The following is an 11,709-nucleotide window of genomic DNA, read 5'->3' on the forward strand; positions in this document are numbered from 1 at the left end:
TTCTTTTTGGGATTTAGTGAAAGCATTGGAGACCCCTAGTCAGACAGCCATTTGTATACTCAACAAATGTTGTCCCCAAACTCAGGGGGAAAAAGAGGAAAACAATCCAAAGTTGCTAAACAGCAGATACTGTCGCCCAGCTTAACTAATAGAGCTGTGACCAAAGGACCAACTTGCAGAAACTTGACAAGGCCATTGGAATAATCAGGTCCACAATACTAAGGCTAATACTTCATGCTTGGTTTGTAAATGTTATAATTTAAAAAGCAACGGTTGCACCTGCAAAAGTGAAACCCTGTCTGTCATCCCCCTATGACCTAGGAGAACCCATTCCATCTCCCAACATCCTGGTCTTTCTGGCTGTAGACAAATGTTTCATATTTCATTAGCAAGAGAATTAGGATCTTCATTTGGAGGAAATGCATGTGTGTGCCAAGTGTGATAATTATTTTAGCTGATGGGTAAAAAAAAAAAAAAACTGTCACTTGTGTTTAAACGCTCTGTGAGGTAAAAGGCACAAGGATAAAATTTGGCCATTTTTTTGGTGTTGCCCATTTATGCAATTTGAATTTGTCTGAATCCCATGATAAATATACAACATAAAAATGAACTAAGTGTTTGTGGCAGGGGGAGAGGGGTGGTATCATTACTATTCCTGAATTTAGGAAAACTGTCTAGCAGGAAAATGTGGCAAAAATAATTGACAGGATAAGAACTCTTCAAGCTAAGCAGATTATGTCAACAGATGCATTCCCCATCTGTTCTCCAAGTGTACAAAAATGGAAATTAGGTTTTTCTCTGCCTATCTAAAGCTCCAGTTATACTCAGAGCCTGTGAATTATAACAGCAAGAATCAAAATTATGAAGGTAAGCTACTTTTATGTGAAAAAGTTGAAGGGGGCAACTATTGTCAAAGATACATTTTTTTTACCTCATTAAAAACTCATGCTCCTGGCTCCCTAAAGGAACAGCCTGAAAGACATTCCAGATCTGTCTTTTCAGCACCTCACACAGTGCAACCACAAAGGCTGGCAAGGCATGGTGATGTTGAGTCGTAAGTTACCATTACCAGAGAGGTCTTCTTCACACCATGTATTAATAACTTTAAATCACCCATTATTAAGTGGTGAAAATTTCCACAAGACACTGAAGATCATATGATATAGCCTCAGTTGCTGGTAATGACTCTTCCTTGAATATTTTGCAGTGTTTTCAGGAGAGATTAGTGAAACCGGGTTATTTAAGTGGATTTGAAACCAACAAAAATCCAAACTAAGAAATTCAGCAAAAACTCAAGAACGAGTAGCAAATTGCTCATATGTTACTCATATGTTAATACTTATAGATTACACTGAGCTATAGTGCACAGACCAGAAAGGACCAACACCTCGCAGCAAGTCCTACATTTCTCTGTATTAAATTCTGGTCAATACCATCTGTTGTCTCATATAGAGAATTCTCAGTCCAACCTACATTGGTTACCCAGACTTTGGCCTGGACATTCAGGATCTTAATAGCTGCCATGATTTTGCAGTTATAGCTGTTACTCTTTGCTACTGCAAGCATCCACACAAAATAATACTAAATGTTAGAGATGCTTTATTTTCAGATTTATTATGTTAAATCATTAGGATGGCTTATTTTTCCTTGCTGAAGCAAAGGAAGAGTTATAACCATGGCACGCATTTCTTTGTGCTCAGTGTATCCTATCATGCAGAAGTTCCCCACTAAGCTTAATGCCTCTATGGTATTATCAATTCCAGTCACCTGGGATTTTGAAAATACCACTTACATGGTACTAACATTTAAAAATTTTGTATTATTTATTTCTCACAACAATATGATGTGAAGGATGATGAGAAATACCATTACATCAATACAGCTCATCAATCTGACCTCAGGAGTTAGGGCAGCAATAGCAATTTTATAGTTAACTTGGATGTGGCAGAAATTTAAAAATGTGTTAGTTGTTGATTCCCTTTTTAGAAATATGGAAAGGTCAGTGCATTGTTTATTATGGTCAGTTGGCAAGTTCATGGTCTGACAGGTGTCTCCATCCTTAAGGAGATTGGTGCCAAATACGCCACATTAAACTTGCTAAGGTAATGATATTTTTGAATGGAAGAGAGAAGAATCTTTAGGTGCTCCAAATTTTAGGGTAGAAAACTGAAACACTTGGAAACACAAATGTTGTTTTCATCACTATGTTTTTCTCACAGTTGGAACTTCGGGAAGTGTAGAGAAATCTTGGATGTGAACAATTGGTTATGCAGATGGTGATGAACAAGTTTTGCCAACAGTTTTAAATTTCAGACTGGTGGATTTTTATCCACAAATGGATATGCAGGAGGAGATGAAGCAAAGGAGAATGACAAAAAATAAAGGAGCCACAGATTAATAAGAAAAGGATTATTGTATGTTTTCTTATTAATCTGTCTTTATGAGTATGCCGCAGGTAAGAGTAGCAACCAGAATGCAAGAAGTTTGACAAATTCAGTTTGTAAACACATATGAATAACTTTACAGAATTTGTCTCGTAGCATTCATAATGGGCTCTTGGAATCTGGAATAGGGCAAGTTTCCCAGTGTATTGTAACTACCCATGGACATAAAGTTTACAAATGATAAAGCCATAAGGGAAGGATCACAGAAGGCTTGGCCAATAGAGGCCATGTCTACAATTGTAAAGCAAATAGAATAAAAGGGGATTCTTCATAGTGAAAATGGTACCTCTTGCTGAAAACAAGGTGACTTTTAAGATGTCAGTTTAAGAAATTGAATTGTAATAACATTGACAGCCATAAAACTGTTACCTATACTTGGAATAAACAAGTCCAGATACAGATTGTCCAATATAATTTTATAGCAGAAAGTTTTGCCTGCCCAAGATATTTGTGCATAAATTAAAGTTGAAGGTAATATGTAAACCAAAACAGACTCCAAATGGCAAGCCTTACATTCATGTCTGCATCCAAGATACAGGATGAATGTAAACCTGTGTACATGAAATACTGAAATAAAAGTTCCTTCCTCCAGACACATTGTCCCAGTTGAGAACAATCTTGTGTGATACAAGTTAGTTAAAGGTTAAAACTGGTCTGTGAATTTTGATACAAAATAAACAAACCAAAAGCTTTGCTGAGGAAATCAATTAGTAGAACCTTGGAGAGAACAACTTACTGGGTGGAAAGGAGCAGAAAAGAGAGGCGCCAGAGCAGTGAGAGTCACAGCTCACTGTTCCCATTCTGTTGGTGTGCAAGGAAGAAATGTAGAACAGAGTCCTTTAAAACAAAGAGGGAAGGGAATAGGAACAAGTTTGGAATGCAGTGTTAAACCACCGCTTGGGATGTGCTCATCAGGTCTCTGAGTGCAGTTTCAAGTTCCAGCTCTTGTTTCCAACACATCTTTCAGCTAGTGCACCTGGGAAAGCAGCAAATGATGGCTATAGTGCTTAGGTCCCAGCCCTGCATGTGGGAGGTGAGACAATATTCAAATTTCCTGGCTTTTTTCTCGACCTGGTGCTGGTGCAGCACCAGATACTGCAGCCATTTGGGCAGGGATCTAGGGGACAAAGGAGCTACTTCCCCCTCCCCATCCCTCTCTCTCTCTCATGAGGTATTTGGGATATATCCCAAACAAATGGAAGTAACATTTTCAAAAATGAGAGGGGGCTTGTGGAAGATCTTTTGATACCTCAGAAAGAGATTGTGTTTTTTGAGTACCAGGAGCATTTATTTGAGGAATTTGTTTTTTCATTTCATCAGAATGGTTTGTATTGACTGGGCAGCACTCTAGTTTCAGGTTGTATTTTGAAGGTGTTTAGCTAAGTGGACAGTTATTCATCAGATATTCCCAGCAACCTTTTTAGCAGGAGCCTCTCTTCTTACAGCAGACAACAGGGACAAGCCTTTAAGCTCTCCACCCCCACAGAGTAGAGACACTGCATTCGTTCAGTGCATCTTACATTTGATTACCTCCAAATTCTTTCCTGTTTTAGAATGGGTTTTGTTGGCAGCCTGGCAAGCAGCGGTAAACAGAAGTGCTGGAAAATTTTACTGCATTCTCTAACACTTTATTGTCTCCTTCAGTGCCACAATGTCTCCACCTCCAGGAGCTGCCATCTCTCCCGGTGACAGCTGGCTTTGTCCTTGTAAAGGGAACAGTTCCTTGACTAACATGGATTAATTCCATCCTGTAACGGTAATGAGGCCCAAGGGTGTGTCCTCACAGCCATTCTGACGGAAGTCTTTAACATAACTTGAATCTTAGCCCCCAGAGCTGAAGAAAGCCTAGTTTGAGTTCTTTGCTACTTTTAGTTTACACTAGGGTAGCAATTTGTTCGCAGGAAATGTTTGTGTTTGCTTACATTCCTGGATTCCCAAAATTCCAGGCCTGAAAGCTACGGCAAATGCACAATAAAAGTTAGATGTCAAATGATTGCCATGAAAATGTTCTGAGAGCTAAAAATAGTTCATTGGGACTGTCAACAGGTCTGTGGTTCCAGGTTTTACCCTGTGGCAATTTTTAATTTGGAGAAACAAGCTTTCATTGCACTTAATTCTTTTAAAGAAGCCACTGTTTACTTCATTTTGCAGAACTACCACCACAGCTTCTACAGTTTCTACTGCTTTGTGGCATTGTACTCTTGACCAATTCTAGCCACATTAGAGAATCTCTATCCACTCTCTTGAGTAGTGTCTCCTTAACAGAAGGAGAATCAAATTTAGAAAGCCCTAAATTCTAAACTAAGGACTGTCATTCATGAAATAAGTGATGTTAAAAAAGTCATTTCCCGTTTGGGCTTGTCCTCATTTTCCATGTTGGGAAATAATAACGTACTCCTGCCTATCTTAACACTGTTTGTAGATCCAAACGGGAAACACATAATGGTGGCCAAACATTTTTGGGTAACACAATTCTTAGCGTGCCTAAATTTGAAATCATCTGTCAGACTATGTCTTGATTCAGTCCTCACTAAAAGACAAAACGAAAGCATCTTGTTCAGGGGTGAGTTAGGGTAGCCCTGGCCAGTTTGCTATAGGAATTAAGCAGGACAAACCAGAAGAACTAACTGTACCTATGTCTTCTCAATCAACTCAGTGAAATATTTCACTTCTGAAATTTTGGTAGATCCACCAATAATTGAAGAGGGAAACCTTAGGGGTGTCTGCGAGGCAAAGATGCTGTGCTAATGACACAAGTGTGACCCTTACATTTTAGAATTGAGACTTGGCCAGTAATGAAACTGACAACCTGTAGTGAAAATTTCAAGTCACACTGGATCATTCTTAGATCCACTATTTTACCTCTTAAATGTATAGCTGACAGGCACAGGAAGACAACTACTGCAGATTCTTGCACATCTGTGGAACTTAGAAGGCTGTTTTCATAGAAAAAGATCAAAAAATGGAGGTGCTTAGGGACTTAGGATAGTAAAGCATGAGAAGATGGAGGTTGGACTGGTAGTAACACACAGCAACACAGGAGGAAGAAGTTCCAGAGTCACAGAGTACAGTGGGGTAATTGCAGTCACAACTCACTTGTTTTCGGAAGAGCAAGACAACATGATTTTGAAGATTCTCAACACAAAGAAAATAGGAAATTTTTAAGAAATAGGAAAGGCTAATTATCTGGATTTATTACAAATTTCAGGCTTACCTCATAAACATGTATAAATTACCAAAAATATTTCTTGATAAAAAACGTATCAATAGGAGGCTAAGAAACTTCTTGTTGTCTCTAGAAGTTTGATCTGTTGACAAGAATTTGGCCCAAGCCAACAAGAGTTCCTTGCCAGCAGGAAGTTTTGGCCTGGCAGTTTCAGGGCAGGTGTTACTGGTTGGTTGGCTGAACGATGGAAATACTTCCTTCTGGTTTCTTAAATGTCTGGTTTTGAAACAGAGCTACTTCCCCGTGGACCTTCTGGGGAGAATTAGTTTCAAACTACTTTCATAGGAAGTGAAATTAATGGAAATGAGATAAATTAGGTGTGTGTACTTAAATACAAAAACAGTAATTTTGGCTTCTGTATAATGTTGAGCAACTCCTCAATCCCAAGGCACTCTATTGTTACAAGGAGAAACCAAGAGCAAGGATAAGCGAGAGTGAGACAGGTCTACACTTGCCGATTCACTCCCCAGATGGCTGCAATAGCCAGGTCTGGGCCAGGTGGAAGTCAAGAGCTTCATCCAAGTGGATGACAAAGGCCCAAACATTTGAGCTGCTTTCCACCACTTTTCCAGACCTACAGCAGGGAGCTGGCTCAGAAGTTGAACAGCCAGGATGTGAACCAGTGCCCACCATACATGGTGACTTTTTATTAAATTTATTCATTAATTACATTGTGTTGTAATTACATAGAATCTGGGATTCTCCCCCCCCCCCCCCGCCCTCCCCCCATGGTGGGTTCCTCCACCTTGACATGGTGACTTTTTAATAATTTACATTTTTTAAAATGACCTTAGTTGATTAGGGTACAAAGGGTCAAGGAAAGTGGGCAATACCATTGTTTTCACACTAATTTTTTCCCCTGTATCTGGGGTCAGGGGAGAAACAAAGGGAAAAACCCCACCCAGCCTCCCACCCATCACAGGTACCCAATGTGAGGCATGCTCCAACGGTCCTGCTCAAGCAGTTTTCATAGTTCAACAGGTCTGAATTGCTGCCAATCTCACCATTTCAATCGCAATGAAACCTCAGAATCCACTGGCTGACATAGTCTCTTCATGGTTGGGGTTCTAAGATCAGCAGTTCAATTGGAGGGATTTCCAAAGAAACTTCATCTGAGATGATCCCAAACCTGATTCTTGTGCGAATTTGCCAGTACAGAGTCTGGCACAGTCCGTCACCCCAATCAGCTTATGCACATGCTGGTCGTTGCAGTTGCTGGGTCAGTTTTGTTTCCAGACCTGTCTTCCATGTGAACCAATGGGTGTTGTAGTCCAGCTCGCTCCTACCCACTTCATACTTGGTCTTCACGCAAACCAGTGGGAGCTGCAGCCTAGTTGGGGCGACTCTCCATAATCACCACCAGGCCTGCCCCCTACCCTGGTTCCATGCATGCCAGTCTGTCCCACATCCCATTTAGCTCTCGTACTTGTCAATGGGCACTGAAGCCTAGTTCAACCCAACCAACCTACTATCCAACTCACATACCGGCAGGTGCCTTTCCATCTAGCTACCTCTGCCCCGTCCTGGTTTTCATGCTATCCAGTGGCAGTGGTTACCCAAGAGGGAGGTGCCCACTATCTCCCTACTAGGCCACTCCAACTTCTGGATTATGCACTCTCCAGGTGATTCTGGCATTTAACAGAATTGGCCCCCAGTGCCAGCCTCTGCCATCTGATGTGGCAAAGCCCAAGAAACCCTCACCCAAATGCTTGCACCAATCGGAACAGTCAGCCCAATCTTGCCCTTCCTCAATCTAACTCACATGAGGCCCACGGGTGTTGTAGCTCTGCCTGGTCTAGTCTAACCCCATCCCAACTCATGCTCTCCAGTGGGAGTTGTGGGAGTTGTGCTCTCCAGTGGTTGTCCAGCAGGGGAGCCCACATTCCCCTGCCTGCTTTGCCTCCTCCGCCCCCCTCCCCAGTTCTCATGTGTGCTGTTTGGGCGTGGCAACATCTAGCACAGCTCACATCACCTTGGCATTCCTTAATGTGCATTGGTATGTGTTGCAACCGAAACTGGCCTCACTCTATGCTGGTGCTTGGATTCGCCAGCAGTTGATGTGAACAGGTTCAGCCTGGTCTGCCCCCCACCCCTGCCATATGTATGATAGTGGGTATCTTCCTCTGGCCTGGTCTGGGTTGCTCCATATCCTGGTTCTTGCACTCACCTGTAGGGGCTGTCTCAGCCTTTGCCTTCGATGCTGTGCCATAGTATCCCCGCCTCATGAAGACCAACTGGGGTAAGAGCCTGAGGGGAAGCTCTCTTGGGCCTGGAGAAAGCCAAGGACTCAGTCGCTGCCTTTCAGCAGTGCTTTGGCCGGAGTCCCCAGCATTGGATCCGGCCCAGCAGGGGTACCCCCCACAACTTCCACACTGCAGGGAGCTGCAAGCTGCCCCCAACCCCAAGGCCTGGATGCCATACATGGTGACTTTATCCACTACTCCAGAATACTGGCCCAAACCCACTGCTCTTCTATGATTGTGGTATTTCACCAATAGATACAGCACCTTCTGCTTGGAGTTTTGTGGTTCTTGAAAGAAAAATGAAGTCATAAAAATGTCCTTTAGAAAATCCAAAATTTGGGTGCCAGCACTGCAGTAAAGTGAGTTAAGCCACTGCTTGTTACACCAGAATCTCATATCAGTAATCTGCTTCAAGTCCAAACTATTCCACCCTTCTGAACAGCCCACTAATTTTTCTGAGAAGACAGCACAATATGGCCCAAGTGTTTGGGCACATGCCACCCATGTGAAAACCCCGATTGATTTCTGGGCTCCTGGCTTTGCCTGGGCCCAGACCCAGTTATACCTCCCCAGTTGTCGCCTGAGGAGTTAACAAGTAGATGGAATCTTTGTCTCCCCTCTCTCCCTTTCAAAAACAAATTAAAAATCTTAAGAAAATACAAAATATTATTGCAATGAAGGAAAAACATTACAACATTGTTTGTTGGGAAAGTAGCAAAAGACTTGAAAACGTCTGTGTTTCCTGCCTTCTGACATAAATTTTTCTCATTTTGATGAATCCAAAGATTTCAGAAAAGCTAGGTTTTAGCCAAAATTCAGTCTTCTGGAGGTTTTCCATGTTCAAAGCTTCATGTGACTGTCAGGAAAATAAATTCTGCACAACCAATCCGGTGTGATTGTTTAGCACCCACACCATCCCTGAAGGCCACTTTGTCTCCAACCTGGAAAAGCATGTACCTCAATCAGAAAAGGACAGAAGGAAGAACTGTCATGCACTAAGTATTCACACTAGAAAGACAGTGATATTCCACAGGCTGAGGACTTTAGAGTATCTTCCACTCCACACTGTTTCAAGGTGGCTACTGACTTCCATGCACAGCTGTGAAGCCTGTCCCCTCAAAGGAAGCGAAACTGGATCTATGCCTTTAATTGCATGAAAGGATTCCAAAACTGCTCATTAGACGTCCCAGCCCGTGTACGCCTCTGCAGGATCCTCGGAAACGAGGATGACTTTAGATCTACCATCCCCATCCCCGACTTGTTCTTGGTTGCATTTGGAGTTGAACACCTTTTTGGGAGATACTTATTTACAGTATCTTACTTCTTAGTTTCCTGCTCCGAAATCTAGCATTCCCGAGTGGCGTTAACCCATGGCTTTTTGTTTTGCTTCATCCACACAGGTAACAACATTGACTCAGGAAGTCTCCCAGTTAGGTAAAGATATGAAGAATGTGATGCAACTTCTGGAAAATGTTCTGTCGCCCCAGCAACCATCCCAGCGTTGCTCTCTACATGCCACCACTGTGTGCTCCTCCAGGGAGAGCTTGCAGGCCAGAATGAGCTGGAGTGCACACCAGCCTTGCCTGCACTTGCAAGCAGCTGGAGCTGCTTATCCCCAAGCACAACTTTGCGATGGCAATGTCACCTCAGACATTTGGGGTGTGGAACCCTCTTCTTCGGGAAGCAGCCCCCAACAAACTGGAGCTCACGGGCCAAATCCTGCAGACAGTGAACTCTGTCATTCTCCAAACCTTGAGTATTCACCTTCCCACTACCAGGTTGTACAAGAAGGTCATTTGCAATTTTTAAGGTGCCTCTCTCCACATTCAGACACAACACTGACACCCCTGCAGTCCATCTCGGCCACTCTCTCATCCTCTGTCTGCTCCTCTTCACAAGCGTCCTTGCACCTGGTCCTCCCAAGCACATCAGAGGAAGGCAGTTTCGGTCAGGGAGTTGTTGGCTCCCTCAGTCTGGAAAACTTACCAAGATCCTGGGACCGAGAAGGAATGGCATCCATCTCTACCAAACCCTTGGAGAACTTCCCCCTGGAAGTCATTACAAGCACAGCAGAAGCAAAAGATGATAAAGCCATAAACGTATGATATCAGAATACACAGCTCCCAAGTTCAAACCCTCCACTGCATGATTGCTTTAGTTTGTCTTATTTGCCTTTGGTAGACATCGAGGACTAAGCAAAGTTAGAACTCCTCAGAAGAGAGGCGAGGGAACCAGGGAAAGGCACAACCACACCCTTACCGTAGCAAGCAATTTCTAGATCCTAGAAGTATAATAGGAACCTACTTATGTTCAGGTGTTAACTTACTGGTTTGTTTGACAGACTTCGGTAAAGGCCCAAAGACCCCATGGGTCTAAACGACTGGAAGTCACAGACAATCTGCACTAGTTGTGTCCTAGGTGGCTTTTGTGAGGTGCAACAAAGGTTTTTTCTTGAGTGCCTGCTCGTCATTCCTGAACAATGTCCACAGCACTGTTGGCCTTGGGAATGCATAGCTCCTGCACATCTGCTTTCCTGTTGGAGAAGGCAAACGGACAATTATGGCATGTCATCTCAGACAATCAATTCAATAGCTCTGGTCACCAGTGCTTAGCTGTTCGCACGTTATTTGCCATGTAAATGAAAAATGTCTTTATTTATCAAAAAAAGAGGCTATTTTTATATCCTTGGTATGAAATATGTATTTAAAATATTTATAAAGAAATGAATGTTTTCATTTTGGAAAAAAGCTTGCTGTTTCAAGAAGAAATGCACTACTGTTATGTATAGTAGGTAAAATTAAGAGGATGTAGTTTCAAAAGGAACCCTTCCCCTTTTATCTGCATGCAGTTTGCAACCAATGTATCCTCATCCTCCTGGAATAAAAAATTAGTCATATTTTATTAATGACATAAAAACACAGGCTGAGTGCCAACTACATGAGCTTTGGCATAGTGGTAAAGAGGATTCCTTCCAGTCCCTGCTAACAATGACCTGAATTAATGCTGCTGCCTCTGTGCCTGCAGAGGCCTCTCTCCTCCAGTCTTCATATCCTGGTTGCTCAAGCTGTGGTATTATAAGATCACACCTACCTTGAGACGCACTGAGCTCAAACCCTTGGCTGTATCCTTCCAACATTTTTTAGAGAAGTTGTGACCAGCGAGCCTTTCCAAGATTTCTGAGTTGTGACTGGCGGCAGGGAAATTGTCTCACCTTGGGTCACAACTTGATCCTCTGTATGCAGTGTTGCCATCCGTTCTATCATGCTGTCCACCATGCTGTACAGTCGCTTTCATGTAGATATGACTGAACAAAAAAAATCTCCAGAGGTCATACAACTAGGACGCTGACCCAGTCTAGATCTGTAGCACTCTTTGTATCTCACATCACGGGGCAGTCCAGATGCTGGCTTTGGCAATGATTTAACACCTTCACTTGAATTTGATTTTACAATAGAACCCAGTTGTGTGAGACTTTCCTAGAAGAGTTAGCGAGTCCACATTCTGAAGTTCACTCCAAAGAATCATCATCATATCACTAAAAACATACAAATGACCATGCCTTCTGATACTGTGGAAATCTTGCACCCTAAAACTGGCTAGATCAGCAAGAAAAGCCACTGTAGGTACTTAAGCAACACATCCACTCAGAAAAAGTCCCTACTATTGTCCTTTCGCCAAAATCCAGTCTATCCCTTCTTCCAAGGGAAAACTGAGTCATAGGCATATATGTGTGTGTGTGTGTGTGTGTGTGTGTGTGTGTGTGTAGTTATATGTAGTGATTTTAACATCATCCCAG

General features: G+C 42.6%; 1 protein-coding gene across 1 annotated transcript in view; it reads left to right on the forward strand.

Moving 5' to 3' along the window:
* The window catches only part of KCNH8 (potassium voltage-gated channel subfamily H member 8), a 215,474-nt gene extending 205,456 nt beyond the window's left edge, over positions 1 to 10,018 (forward strand). The window contains exon 16 of the mRNA XM_058657087.1: positions 9,314 to 10,018. Within this exon, the coding sequence (XP_058513070.1) occupies positions 9,314 to 10,018 (705 nt within the window). The remainder of the gene's footprint in view (positions 1 to 9,313) is intronic.
* The last annotated feature ends 1,691 nt before the right edge of the window (positions 10,019 to 11,709 follow it).

Source organism: Ochotona princeps, chromosome 30 (assembly GCF_030435755.1).
Source record: "Ochotona princeps isolate mOchPri1 chromosome 30, mOchPri1.hap1, whole genome shotgun sequence".
NCBI lineage: Eukaryota > Metazoa > Chordata > Mammalia > Lagomorpha > Ochotonidae > Ochotona > Ochotona princeps.